Genomic DNA, 16,472 nt, shown 5'->3' on the forward strand with positions numbered 1-16,472 from the left:
CGATACGTACTTGTCATAGGGTTTCTGTCCCCACATGTGCGCCACGCTGTTGACGCAAAAGGCTATATTCAGATTTATGCAGAACCGGAAGTTGAAGTTCACCCAGAATGAGATCCATAGCGATTCTGACCAGAAGTAACAAGGAATAAATACCGGTAATCCGATAGTCAGGAGCGCAAATAGAGGTATGTATAATCTGCAAGATAAATTAAATAAATGTAAAATTGATTACATGTTACAGCTGAAAAGGAAATAATGAAGTGAACATTTTCTAAATGATATATAAATTGATAAGGTGTCTTTTTTATATACATACATATATCAAAAAAATAGGCAAATTTTAAATAGCTGTAACTTTGTTTCAAAAAATAATAATTTAAATTTAAAAAAGAATTTTTAAATTTGAAATCTTTACTTTCAAAAGGTCATAGCTTTTTTCATTTTTTTTTCAATTCTGATATTTTTACATACAGAAAACGACGAACATAACAAAATGGAAAATTTTTTTCTCACTTTGTATGCATGTCGCATACACAAGATTTGAAAAAAATTTTAACATTTTCACGTTAAAGCTTAAAGTTTTGCAAAATCGTTTTTTAAAATTTAAATTTCGATTTTTGCTTATCAAGTTATCGTAATTCGAAAAGGAAATGTAATTTTTACTTTAATCGTTCATAACTGTTAAAAATCACAGCAATTTAAAGAATGGATTCTTAAAGCTGCATCTTTGCTCTATAGTATGATATAGTGACTGAATTTTTTTTTAACTCGTGAACTTTTTACAAATAGATGCAAATAATTTTCTCCCTTTTGTTTAAACCTTGTAATGTAAACATTATCGGAATTGAAGAAAATGACAAGAGCTATGACCTTTCGAAAGTAGAGATTTCAAGTTTTAAACCCCTTTTGTAAATTGTCATTTTTCGAAACAAAGTTACAGCTATTTAAAATTTGCTTATATTTGGACAATCTTTTTGATCCCTTAATTATTTTGAGGAGGGTATATATATATAATTTCACATGAAATGATAATTCACCTTTTCTGCCACATAACTATAGAATCCGCTTCTAAGTCGCTCATGTCGATTGCCTTGCGCTTGGCGACGACGTCGGGATGGGGTGTCGTAAAAAGCCACCCCACATGAGCGAAGAAGAAACCTCTCCTTACGTCATGCGGATCCCCAGTCGGTTTCACTATATTTGTGATGCACCCTGTGGTCCAACGCCCAAGTGTACACATCTTTCTGTATAAAAAATATATCGTTAAAAAGAGTCCTTGAAGAAGATTAATTATGTCGATATATTGTCAAATATTTACGAAGACATAAAAGTTGGAATATTTTTCGGGCGATAACGATGCGTCACTTATTATTTCCATCTTTTAGTAGTGACGATAAAAAAATATTATGCGAGAATCATATAGTTGTTATGTAAGAGCTTACGTACTTGTCCTGTTATCGTAAAGAGGAAGACTAGAAGTAGACGCAGGGGCCACTTTGCCTTGTAAGCCTTGTGCGACCATAATCTGTGAACGCCAGCCGTAATTCCAAAGCCGGACGTATAAATAGTTACGAACGCTATAAGTATAAAAAGACACAAATAATTCATCAAAATGTATATTCAAAAATATACGCATTCGGATTATTAAAGAGAAGTAATGTAAAGTATCCCAAGACTCATTTACTGAGAATAGGAGTTTGCGATTTCACTCATTATTTGTAATGACTCCAAATTCTTGGCAAGACAGCTCACGCAACACACGCACATATATTGGACAATTTTTTAAGCCATTGTAACTTCATTTTTGTTTATATTTTTCAATTTTGTCAAATATTCTCATATATATTCTTTCGTGCATTTTTTAACGTCGATTTTGACAAAAATAGAGAATTTTTAAAATTACGTGTTAAAAAGAAAAGTAGTAAAAGCATAAATAAGAGTAAGCATAAATAAGAGTAATTGAGATAAATAAGTTAATTCAGTCGTGCAGTGTTATCGTCTTTCCTCACATTCTTCAATTACGAGGAACGAGAAGCTATATCTACCATGTCTCGGAACACGTCATCGCAAATGTAGAAATCTGAGATCATGGTATCGTTATCGCGAGGTTTACTTTTCCGTTTTCACGCTGGCGAGACTCGCTAGCTGGCTATAAACGTCAGTCGCGGTTACACGTGGGGTTGCGTAATCACGTCCCGTTATCGTGCCTTCCCCCATATACTTTATTTCATCGTATGCGTACGCGCGTTTCCACCCTGTCATTCATTTTCCATGCCGTGTGTGAATCAAGCTCCATAGAATATAGGATAAGTTATATACGTACTAGACATATCGGTGTACGACGAGAATTTATTTTCAGGCGCCCGACGTCTCGGCGCTTTTGCATATGCATGAACTGGACCTTTATGGCTACATCGATAAACGTTTCGATTTCGACGTGGAAAATTAACACGAGCGAAAGGGCGAGAAAGAAACTGCAAAGGAGTTGGGTCAATAAGGCGGGTTTTTGGGCCCCCCACTGATCGGCCTCAAAGTGTGCCATTTTATTCTTCTATCCAAGCCTCATAACGCCCTGCAATAGTTTTTCTCAAAAGTGACTTGATCCGGAGAAATAATCATTCTTAAGTTTCCATTTTACAGGGGTTTTTGTACTTTAAAAAAAATTTCGTTTCATACCCTGAATGTCGAATCCGGATGATCAAACTCTCCCAAAAAGTGCACATATATATGCACTATAACAATGTCAGAGCCATCATTTAACGTGAGGTACTTGACCTTCAAAAAGAGGCTTATTTGAGTCGGGTCAATAAGACGGTTTTTTCTGGAATTAATCCGGCCAGTGAAGACAAGATCTCGAAATGATCCGGCCAACTAAGACAAGCTCTGGAATTAATCCGGCCAGTGAAGGCAAGATCTCGAAATGATCCGGCCAGCGAAGGCAAGCTCTCGAAATGATCCAGCCAACTAAGGCAAGTTCTGGAATTAATTGGGGGCCCAAAAACTCGCCTTATTGACCCAACTCCTTTACATTACAATTGAGAGTATAAAATAGAAACGACGTTAAAGACGTAAGAAAGACTGACTTGTTCTTGGTATGAATTTTTTTTCGTTTATAACAAATAATTATTTATATATAATCACCCCGGAAAATAATTATAAAGAACAATATTTAATATGTATTTAGCTAAACTATTTATGTGTTATCTACTACGTGATTCGTTCAAAACGTAATCGTGGATTGCGTTATAAAAATGGCAAGTAGATAAAAAAGCTCGTAGATAAAAAGCAAATCGATATAGTTATTACCGGTGTAATTATATTCGATATAATTATGGATGGTGTGGAGCTTATAGCTTCAGCTTCCCAACACTTGGACATTATGTATCATAATTAATTGTAAACAATGTGAAATTACAGGCGAGTTATATTCATGTGTCATCGCAATCACTAACAAACTAATGTTTACCTCCAACATTCCCACATTTCAAGGATCATTCTAGACACGTAAAAAGGTTCTTACATCAATTTATATATCATTAATTGTGCATAATTAATTTAAAAAATCATGAAAAATATGATTAAAAAATTATTATAAATAAATTATGATATCAAAAGATGAAACGTATTTCAAGCTCGAATTATTATATAAAATTATTAAATAAACACTTCAATTGCAGAATTAAAAATAACACATGATAGAGAGGATATACAAGTCATTATTTATTCGATATTACGATACGATACTAGTCGATTTTTAATAGATAATTAATAGGATTAACAAAATGATTAAACTAGATTGTAAAATCAAATATCGCGCTGTATTACATATACATCTATTTATATACTGATTATTTTATCTTTCTAATATATTTCTATCTAGACTTTGGCAACAGATGTTCAGAATGCAAAAATCCTTTATCAGAGCACAGTTGTTACACAGTCTGTAAAATTCGCGAAAAGACATCCATGTCGAATTGTGATGCTGCGGTAAAAAAAATGTATATACAAAAAATGTATTCTTTTCATAGAGTAAGCGAGCCTCGCGATATTCGTATTAAATATTATAATATTGAAATCGCAAAAGTGTACATAATGAATGATAAGTGAACCAACAAAATTCCCTCACCCCATATCGACGTAAGCAATTTCGCTTGCGCGAACACCAGGTACAGCCCGTAGAGAAAACCGCCGTGTATAAAGATTTGCGCGCCAAGATCCAGCCACTTGATCTTCGGTACGTACGCGACCTTGGCCGTTGACTCATCGTCCTTGAGGACCTCGTCATCCTTCTGGATGTTGTTCGAGCTCGTGGTCTGTCTCTTCTCGAGCGTCGGACTGCAGATATCCATCATCGGCGGTGTCTTTTCCTCATCCGGTGACATCCTCGCTTCTGGTCGCGTCTTCGCGATTATCTGACAAGCATGTACCCGAATTATTAGTCGCCGATAAGCCCGCCGTTGATAAGCCTTCCGGCACGCGAATCAGCTCAGCCGCTGCTCTGCATTTCAAGTAGCTTTCTCGAGGTTGGCCAATAACGTGTGACGTGATTTATCGGTTCTATTCCGTGGAACTGATAGGACTGTGCTTCAGAAATTTTCAAAACAACGAACAGTACTCTGAAAGGAGAGGATATACATATCGTTAAATCTCAACGATACAAAGCAACATAGAAAACTTCAACTTTATTTCAAAGAATCTGTTAATGAAATGAATGGCAAGATTTTTTTTTTATTAATATCTTTTATGTTGACTTTGAAAATCTTTTAATTCCGCATGAAATATATTCTATGATAAAAACGAATTGCAGTTCCTGTAATTCTTACGATAAAATTATTTGCTTCCAGATATTTTTTAAAATTCGTCACCAAACAATTATTTATTCTCCATATATTATTTTGTTCTATTATTTCATAATAATAAGTTATTATATTTACTATTATTTAAACCAGTCTTTATCAGTGCATTTATCTTGATCAGTGCACGTGCAGATTAACTTTTTATAAGCATTGATCGATCAATTATATCGATGTTGGAATGATATCAATTATCTATTAGAACACATATACTAGTTCAGTCTTTTTCTTCTAACCAGTGAGCCTAATAATATTTTTGAAATCATACGATTCATGTAAATTCGAGGCAAGGTTGCGTCTTATTAACACTATGTTACGTATGTCTCGGCATGTAAATCAGTCGAGCATAACCGCGAGAATATGTTTTCTATACTTCAACTATGACAAATACATGATGATCTGCGAATATCCTCGACCTAATAATCAGGCATTAACATAGTAGGACTATTTGTGAGTTATCTTGTACAATTCATATATGTATGTAGATCCATAACGTGAGTTATACATATTAATACATCGAATATCCGGAAGTGGATGAAAGATTATTATTTACAGTGTGACAATAATTTAATTAAATTTATAATTTTCGGAAAAATATTTATATTCATAACGTACAAAATTATTTATCTAAACCTACTAATACTGTTTCGATATGTTTGACATTTTTTAAATCAAAATATAATTCGATGAAAGAGTGAATATATGTAAATTTTAATCTAAACTATATCATATTGACAGTAATAAGAAAAATCTATTTATTGTTCTCATCAGAAACGTTAATATGTAGCGATACATAGCAATCGTAAATATGTTTCATAATATGTTAACTTTTATCGCGACGTAGCAAAATCGTATAACCCGGCACAAAAACTAAAATTAAAAAACCAAACTCATAAAATGTAAAATCCAATGAATATACTTGGCAATCTAATTTGTAAGAGACGATAACAATGCAGTAAAGTGACGCTATCGCTTAAAACGCAGTAATACTTTATACATTACGTAGGCATAGCATGTAATAAAAATTACGTAATTGTTTCACACAATGACTATTATGTATATATATAGTCATAAATAAACACACATATCGTTATTTTTGTAATTAGAAATGCAAGCAATCTTAAAGTAGAAATGATAACTTTAAAATAATTTAAATGCTTAAACTTTTATATATAACTTACGTAGAAATTACGCAATAAAACTTTAATCGCAACAGATTTTTTTCGTCTGCTGTTGTCGTAAGGTGACTTATTTTTTGCCCGAAGGTCGCTTATGACACAATACAATATTTTTTGATAATTGGTTATGCATTTGAACGCCGATGTCAAATTTCGAAACAATGACAAAAGACTCGATCCATCAATCAACAAACTTCAACTCGAAAATAATTTTATTACGTCTTTTATTATTTTGTTATTGCCTTGTGTTTTTTCCCTCTAGTCTAATAAATGATAATAAATCTAAATTATTCTCAAAATGTAAACAATTCGTTATGCAAGTATAAATATTTATTTATTATTTATTTTATAATATTATATTGAAATACATACATATATACATATATGTATAGATTGGGATTAAAGATATTTATTACATTGCGTTAGAAAATTTTTGATGTTCGAAGAAGAATTTGAGAAACGTAACTTCAACATTTTAAAACAATGTTAATTGCTACGGATAATAAATTTAAAAAATTGCAACGCATATATAATAATAATAATAATAATTTATTATAAAACTTTATTATATAATTAGTTATGTAAATCTCCCGGACTTGATTATATAAAGCGAGAATAAAGTATAGATATTAAGTAGAGGCATTAAAAATAGTTTAGAAGTAAGAGTCGAAGGGTCATTGAAGGTAAGTGTGTGCAAAGACGAGAAGAGAAGATTTTTCGGTAAGAAATATTAGTTAGTAGTAGAACAACGAGAGGTAAACTGGAAAAAGAGGATAAGCAGAGAACTTTAGATTTGATATGTAAATCTCCTGAGTTGAAACATTTAAAGCAAAAAGTATATTCTCGTTTTCACGCCCTCTTCTGCAACCCTTTCTTCGACTAGGAATTCGATCGATCGACGTCCTCGAGAGCTCTGGCTCTGAAGAACGCATATTTGCGTCGCGACAGTCGCAATAACGCAGTGCCCGTATCGCCGATACTTGGTTACATTCTTAATGTTCTGGTGGTTGTCATAAACGCACGTTATGTGATATGACTTTTTTTTCAGTCGACCGATCTTATATTCCGCTCACAATGCATTGAGGCTAAGCAAAACACGACCGAGAGATTTATGACAAAGCGTGATGTAATCCACGCCGCCGATTCTCGTCCTATTTTGAAATCTGTTGGGTGTCAAAAAAAATGACATCTTTTTATAGTACGATTATATGCAAAATATATATAGTTATGTTATTATAGGAAATGCACACGTATATATATTTTCAAACCAACACGTAAGAGAAACGAAATACTATCTTCATGAAAAAAGATTATAAAATATAAAAAATTTAAAATAATATTCATATTTCATATACAGACTAATATTCTGATAAAAACTAAAAAAAATATTATATGTAATTTTTCCTGTATGTATGAAATTTAAAATGCTATATTCTGTTTTAGAATTAAATATCTTGATAGAAATCTAACCCCGAATTTAAACTCAGATTTTAAACTAAAATTGGATTTATCTAAAGTTAATAAAACAATAAGATTTATTTATTTGCATTCACATTATTTATTTCTTGAATAAATAACACAAAATAGAAGATTGTTTGCCTTTTTCTCTCTTCTAAATTGTATTTCAAATTATTCATGTTCACTTTTCGCATTTGAAATATATAAAGTTATCTAATTCCTTTCAAAGAAATATTATGACATGTATCAAATATATATTTATTTCATTATATAAATATTCTGTATATAAATATGAATTTCTCTCTTTTTCTCTCTTGTTAGCGATTCGTTATATTTAGGAGTAACGCGATAATAAAGAAGTTGATTGCATTTTTTACATGAAAGCGAAAAATATTTATTTACGTAAGAAAGTGTTATCTTGACCTCAGGCATTTCGATCGGCTTAATTATATGGGCACCGATCCTATTATGAAGACACTCTTTCTGCGAATTTAAAGGTCAATTCGCAGCGGGAATATGGACTTTGGAATTTGCATCAAAAATATGTCTACATCAATCAATCTCCTTCCGTTACATAAATGTTGCGCACAATATAAGCAATAAATCTGACTTTAGACAATTTTTTGTTTATTTCTTTAAACTTATCAAATGTGTGATATAGATAATTCATCCAAAATTCAAAATATTGCTTTAAAAAAGGAGATAAGCCATTATTTATAAAAATATCGGCATATTCGTAGTCTCTTTTTAGGATTTCTTTTTATTAAATATATGTGCGATTATTTAATCAGACAAGGTTGTTGAGATATTCAAATTCAAAACAATGTTTCTTATAAATTATTCAATTTTTAATATATTTTTACATAATCATTGATACATGTATGTGCATGTGTATACATCCTATTAATTTTTTCATATAATATATTATATATTTTTTAATTTTTTTTGTGTGAGATACTCATTGTCAAATTACATATTCTCATAATTATTAGCAACAAATAATATTTTTACAAATTTAGCAACATAATTATAAATTTCAAATAGTGTTTATATAGGCAGATGATATTATATGCAATATAACGTAATGATTATTATCATACACGCGACATTATATACAACTCGTTATCTAATTGCGAAAATTGATCCGCGAGATTCAACACAGCACGTGCGATATCTGCTTCAATTGCACCGCATATGATCGATATTTTGAATATCATAATTTCAATCTTTGACAATGATAAATGTATACATGTAGAAATATGATGTCCCGTCACAACACAGTATTTTATTCTTTCCTCTTGACCTCCTTTTATTGCAAATTATGTTATTCTTAATTCATTTAATTGTCTGCAAACTATTCAACTATGCAATTCTTCAATATTGTTTTGCGTTTTTCAATATTGCATTTTTGTGCCGAGTTATTAACTTGAATTATTTAATAATCATTATGAAAATTATTTTATTATTATTATTATCATTAACAAAATTATTTTATACACTCTACTATATTTTTTCTGTTTATATCTAAATTAATTATATAATTTATATATAAAATTTAAATTATATAACGATATAATATAATTAATATTGGAAAATAAATTGTATTTTTTTCAGAGTTGTGAATAGATTCACGCTTTACACCCGTTATAACGTCGGAAATAAGATAAATGCGTCATCGGTGGCGCCATAGAATATACATAAAGTATGTACAAATGTAGATAAAGGGAATGATTTAATTTTCGTATTGGTATAAAGTCGTTCACATTCTCGCACTTTGCATTATGTATTTTGTATAATTGCTTTAATTCTCAATAGAAAGTGACAAATTATCTTGCTGAAGCGTTTACATAAAAATTATAAAAATACAATTTTTAAAATTTTATATTAGTATATTACATTGCAAACTTTATATTACAATCAAATATGAAAAATAATTTTGCTCTTTTATAATATGCCAACCAATTAATTTATTCTTTCTTATGATCGACCAATTAATTAGATTAATCTCAATTAGGATTCGCAGAGAAAGAGAAAAGATGAGCAAAACGATGAGCTTTTATAGAGTTTTTAGAATTAAATGTGTATATTTTTTACTCGTATATATTAAAAATATAATATTAAATAATTGATTTTATGAGAAATTTCTCATCATAATTTTTTATCATAATTGTGATTATTTCTCGATAGATAGTACTGATTCCATGCACCTGTTTCCGATAGATATTTTATCAGGCAATAGCGAAGGGAGTTAATAATTGCGACGGCGATATATAGATTGATCGTGCAAGCATCGATATCCCTGTCTCATGAATTGATCGCATATGAATCATTACGCGAGCAGAACGACATTATAATCTCGACGTGACTCACTACATCTACTCATTCTCGCCATCAAGAAAATAACAGCGTAACTTATTTCGTAATAATGCCGTATATGTTTTATCCTTTGAAAAATATTCCCGAAGCTTATTACGCTGTTAATTTTAGCTTCCATAGAATCATAAATCATAGAATAATTTTAGAAAAGCATAAAAATATCTCTTATACGTTAATAAAACAATTATTGTAATTTAAATTACAAGAATTTCAATCAAATTAATTAAATTAATTTAATTTAATTTACATTACTTGTGACTTCTAATTAAATAAATGTATTTAATTAGAAGTCACAAAAGTCTTAGATATTTCTCTCGGTTTCCTATTCCTCGACACGCGCGCGGAGCATGTATTTTTGTAATCCAATGATCTATAAATAACGTCGTGGAGTATGTTCACCAGAAGAGTGAATGCGAGTTCTTTTCTATTGAAGAATTGTAATAATACATATATATATATATATTGGTCGGGTATCTCGCGTCGCGCAATAATTTCGTTGGAAATTCACAGATACGAAGCAATCGATGTATGCATAGGGTGTGTCATCGACGAATTTATCTTCAATATCTAAATTCCTGTAATTACGTTATCTTATTTCGTGAATTATATAATATATATATCTTTATTCATATAAACAAGTAAAAACACTTTCGCACGGCTATCGTAATTAAAGTCCTGCATAATGAAAATTAATTTAATTTGCAACGCAAAAAGAAATTACTAACGCTTCGGGCAACGAGAATTAATTAAGGGTAATCGCGTAGAACTACGTTCTCTAATAAATTTTAATCAGTCTCCCCCGGTATGATAGAGATTAAGAATTAAAGTTAAGATAATAAATAAGAATTGATAGAAATTAAAAGGAAATTCAAGCTTCTTGTGCATAACACATTAATAAAAACAGACATGTTAATACTTATAATCCTTATAAAAAAACCTATCTTGTTTCGATTTTTGAACTATTTTCAGCTGTAGAAGTAAAACTCTATAAACAAAATTCAAACTTCTTCATTCTTTTCTCATATCTTATCTTAAATTAGTTCGAAATTATTGTTTAAAAAAATTCAATATAAGATATTGAATATAATAATTTTCCTGTTGCGTTGTTATGTCTCGAGTTTCATGCTGATTAAATTATGGATTAATTGACGCAGTCAATTAAAGTCAAAGGTTATAAATAGCGATGATTAGTGTCAAAGGTAGCATCCACACACAGTTTGTATAGTAAAGTTATTCAATTGGGTCAATGCGATCTAAAATGGTATCACAGTTGAGGGATCGATAACAAAATAGAAAAAAAATATACAAATGTACTATTATTCTGCAATCGTTTCGACTCATTTATTTCATTGGACGTTAAACGATTTTTTTAAGTGAACCGTCTAACTGCGATACATATCAATGATCAAAGTTGATAGCAGTGAATGCAAATTGATCGACCCATTCAAATTAATTCCGCAATATACTTTAAACATGTCTCTTTCATATAGGAAAAATTCATTATAAATGATGATTAATTTAAAAAGCACAATATATATATATATATAATAAAGAATAATTTTCTTGTCGTAAGTGTAATAAAAAGAGGATGAACTTGTTAATAAATAACTTTCATTTTTGCATGTAAAATATATATAAGATAATAATATTGAATATATTTAGATACGTGACGACATGGGAATATAAATTTTAATTTTTTCCGATATGAGCAAATTTTACAAAATACACATATTGGATTTTTTTTAATGTAATAAAAAATATTAATGTAATGTGTAATGTATATTACATAGTATATAAGAAAATTTAATTAAATCATATGCATTATTGTTTGCGTGACGGAGTGCTTACGGGAAGAAGCGTAAATTAGAGAATCCTGTTTCGCACGCTTTCACGCAACATTTTGTCGCGATCAATAGACGAGAAAAGTATTGTTGCCAAAGACAAGCGTCACGTCGTGATGACAATTTAGTTCTACAATTCATGAAGTGATCCATTCCATCCCACTTCGCACGTAGCATCGTCTTCGTTTCATCTACCGTCTGCGTTTAATCGGAATTTACAGTTCACGGCCAGGTCGTTCTTCATCCTATCAATTCTTGTTATACCGAGAACTTTCTAACATTGTCTCATTATACAAATACGAATATCAAATAATATTAAAAAATCAAAAAAGTCACTATTGCATGTCAAATGTGAAACACACCAAAGCTAATAAATACAAACAAATTCAAATTCGATTCAGTCGTTGTATCAGATTGTTAATGAGTGAAATATTTCAAAAAGAGTGCATAATTGCATAAAGTCGCTCTATAGAAAAATTTTAGAACAGCATACCTATGTGTTCGAGAAAGCTTTACATCTTGCTCTTTCTTGTATCGCACTAGAATGCAAATTATATGCAAATTTTACGAGATGTCTAGCAAGTTTAATAAGTGATTTTATTGTTCTAATTGTAAAAAAGATTTGTCATACTTATTGTTAGTAGATGAAAAAATATTTGCTCCTCTCAAATATTGTATGATTAGATTTCGCTAGGAATATGTACATATGGTAAATTTTAACTTGAATAGTAAACACAGTTTGCAATTTGAGATATTGAGTGCATTCAGACGTGAGTTCAGAATTGCAGTACTTATCTATTATAATAAAATTTAAATTGTTAATTCATAACTTTGATTCCCCTTTTATATCCGTATTTGTATCGGCCATCAGAAAAATATTTTTAATGTAGCCGTGATATCGAAAATGCATCTAAAGCATGAAAAAAGAGAGACTCTCCTCAAATAATTAATTAATATATCATATTAAACAACATTAAAAAATATAAAATGCTTGACCTTCAGGATTATATAAAATGCAGAAGTTTAGAATTGCATATTCATTAGGTGAATCTTATATTCAAATTTACTGTTCATTATTACATATGTTACATAAGGTATATAACAAGCAAGTGCCTTGTCATAGTTAAACAAATATTTAAAAGTCAACTTATATTACGATGAATCATAACAGACATATATAGAATAGTAAGTAGAAATTAACCATATTTTATTTCTTACGACAGAATTGTTGGAAAAGATAAAAGATCCTCTTATTCCATTCAAACAAATTCTAGTGAATAATAAAAAATAATAATAGAAATAATAAATATAAAATATAAATTAGGAATTCCAATGACAAATCTCTTTCATAAAAAACAATTAAATTATTTAAACTCATTATAGATGTCTCGTAAAATATGCGACAACAAATTAAATTAAATTAATTTAAACTGTAATGTATTTAATTTTAATGTATCTGTGCATGTTTTGTATTTTGTATATATATATATATATTTATTACTTTCTCTAATTACTTTTTCTATATTACGTGACACAAAATTATGATTAGAATTCATAATTTTTCTAAATTTTCTTATGAATTATAGAATCCGTTTAAAACATTTTAATTTTAGATCAATTTTAATTTTGTTCAATAAGTAATTGAAATTTATCGTTATTTACTTGATTTGTAATCACTCACTTCTGAGATTCTAAATGATTAATGAATAATATAATTATGTAATGATGTTACATAAAAACATTTATGCATGTTAAAATTAACAACGTATTGAACTATAAACTTACAAATGATTAAATAATAATCTGTTTCTTTTTCTGTTAAAAGGTTATATATCGATATCAAGAGTGACATTAAGTATTTCAATAAAATTTAACGGAAGTTGAAATACGCACTATCTCTAAACATATACACTTTTAACTCCCAATTAATAAAAATTATTTTGTAGATCAAAGTATAAGTACAAATATAAAGGTAAAATTATATAATAAATGAGATTACCATTATTATATAAACATAAATATTTTATACCTGTACTTAAAAACTTTAGACGTATGTGTTTTTATAATCTATTATATGTCACGCAATTCTCTGCGATATTTTATTGTGTCACATTTTTATCTTATCTTTAGAACAAAAATGATTATAATGTTTGATGATATAACGATTACTGACCAGAACTACTTGCATCTAGACAATACGAACATTTAACTTATTTTGATTCAATCTTCAGACATGTAAATATATAGTTTCGGCACATAAATTAACTGTATTAAAATAACAAAAATTAACATTATATTTAAAATAAGATGATAATTATATTAAAAATTAAAGTATCAATGGGAGATGATCTTAAAGATTTCAGAAGTCGACTCGAAATCATACGACAATATTATGGCGGGATGTATATATGCTTTCACTTTCAGACGCGGAGTACCTAATTTCTATACATATATATATACATATAGTGCCTCTTCACTTTTAAGTGGAAATAACGGTGAAAAAAAGTATATACAGGTGATTGTATGCGTTCAAGACATATAGATATACAGCGCGTCTTTTTACAACAAATGTACCGTTAGAAGTATTGATTATATAAAATTAATATAGAAATACATATCAAATATTGTAAAATTAACCTCCATAATTAAAATTAAATCCGTAATTTAAATAAAAAATAAAAATTAAATTTTAACGTTCTTATGAATAACATCCTGTGTTTTCATTTTTTTATTTTTTTTAATTTTAATTTTAATTTTTTTTTTAATTTAAATAGAAATACATAATTATATTGAAAATCGATTATTTTTAAAAACTATGGATACTTAAAATCGATTATATTGATGTAGAAAATACGTCAATCTAATCTTCAGTAAAATAAAGATATCAAATAGAAAATATTGACATAAAAATATCGATTAATCAAGTGTAAGAAATAATCAACTCTCGAAAAAAAAAAAATCATTCAGAGTGCTGACGTTGTTCATTAAATATAGACTGTAACCATGATTGTGTTTATAAATGTTCATTGTGTTGAAATTAATTGAGACTTAAATTCTCGTTCGCTCTCTAGAGACAAAATGATAGAAAGGAATAAGAATTCGCTTAAGGATTTCGCATAATTTTAATAATTTGTTGTCATTAGAATTATATATGACTATTAAATATTACAATTTAGGGTCGTTAAGACCCTAAATTGACGGCAGGCTTCGATTTATCTCGATTTGTTCGACAATATTTACTCGTTATATCATTTGCGATTTCGGAAAATATCTTCTTTCGTTTGTGTCGAGCTTAATATAGAAATTAATATAGAAGAGATTAATATAGAAGATTAATATAGAAAAATGCAATAAATAAAATAAAAATAAAAGCATAATAAATAAAAATTGGAGATAATATCCGAGAGATTTATCTTTGAATGTTTCAACGTATAATTAATTCGAAATTCAACTATATAATAATTTCCAAATTTGCAACAATATTTTTCACCGATTAAAAAGATTATGTCCATCGCGTTTCCGTCAATGTGTCGTGTGAAAGTTACCCGAATATTATAACGATTTCCAGCATTTGTGTACCTCGTGTGTAATCTTAACTGTATCCTATTCGCTATCTAACTGTATACAAATCGAGATTCTGAGAAAGCGGTGCATATTTACCGGAAGAATATAACGCGACTCTTATATTCTTCCTTTCTCATATGATTTAACAGGATATTATGAATTCTCTATAATCTGTAATCTATAAGATAACAATAAAAATCCTTCTCGCGAACCCAGACTCCATTTCCGATTCAGATTTGATTTCGTATTCGTTCTGAATTTAAGCGCTATTTTTTTGCGCAAAATTTAAAACAATCGGCGACAACAATTAATTAAAAAATAATATGTAGGCATAAATAACGAAGCGAGATTCATGATTAGCGTTATTTTCAGCGACATGTGTCGCTAATCAGCTGTTCAAAGAGCGCCTACGATTAGTGTTTCTCGCGATCTGTGACTAAAATAGAATTTTATCCGAATTTATCCTCTCACCGTGTATTCGGGTGCAGATTTTTCACGTGTGAAATACTCAAAATCTTAAAGATTACACTGTTTTTTCATTCTATCACACCGCATGTGTGTTTTTTAAATTCTTGTCATTCCTTCGTTTTGCGCGCTTTTAAAATGGAGCGAAATCAAATTAAATCAAATTAAATTATGCTTTGAGACCAGAGTGACTTTATATATGCGTTTTGCTATCGATACTCACCACAATGGAAAATTCCAGAGAAAAGCCGCACCGGCTGCCAACAGAACGCGCGCACGAATGCAAACTGAACGCGACACGCCGGCTTCCATGTGACGTCACATTCCCCCGTTTAGGGACATCGCCAGCCGCATCATAATTGGCGCCAGATTCCTCGTCTTTGCTGTTGCAGATGGCGCACCACGAAGATGCACGAATTCGAAACTAAAAGAAAAAGAAAAAGCAAATTTTATAGTTAAAATAAAATTTTTAAAAGTATATTACGTATATATCAATAGAATGTAAAGAGCTGCATATTGAAGTTAAGACAGAAAAGGGAGAAAGAGGAAGAATATAATTTATTCGTCAACATTTCATTGGCCCCTGTACTCCTGATTACTTGCAAGACATCCGTGTATTGCATACAATTCTTTGAAATAATTCTGTAAGGACTTGGTAAAACAGACACTCTATCTTTTTTATTTCTCTGAAAATATTATCTCATATAAATTAAAATACAAGTATACCTTTTTTTAAT

General features: G+C 29.6%; 1 protein-coding gene across 1 annotated transcript in view; it reads right to left on the bottom strand.

Annotated features, from left to right (window-relative positions):
• The window catches only part of LOC114932765 (acyl-CoA Delta12-desaturase), a 44,630-nt gene that overhangs the window by 864 nt on the left and 27,294 nt on the right, over positions 1 to 16,472 (bottom strand). The window contains 6 exon segments of the mRNA XM_029305137.2: positions 11 to 196; positions 1,038 to 1,183; positions 1,185 to 1,244; positions 1,447 to 1,577; positions 4,127 to 4,412; positions 15,959 to 16,159. Coding sequence (XP_029160970.1) covers positions 11 to 196; positions 1,038 to 1,183; positions 1,185 to 1,244; positions 1,447 to 1,577; positions 4,127 to 4,382 — 779 coding nt within the window. The 5' untranslated portion in view covers positions 4,383 to 4,412; positions 15,959 to 16,159.

The sequence above is a fragment of the Nylanderia fulva genome, unplaced genomic scaffold (assembly GCF_048542155.1).
Source record: "Nylanderia fulva isolate GAGA-0341 unplaced genomic scaffold, ASM4854215v1 Scaffold22, whole genome shotgun sequence".
NCBI classification, from domain to species: Eukaryota; Metazoa; Arthropoda; class Insecta; order Hymenoptera; family Formicidae; genus Nylanderia; species Nylanderia fulva.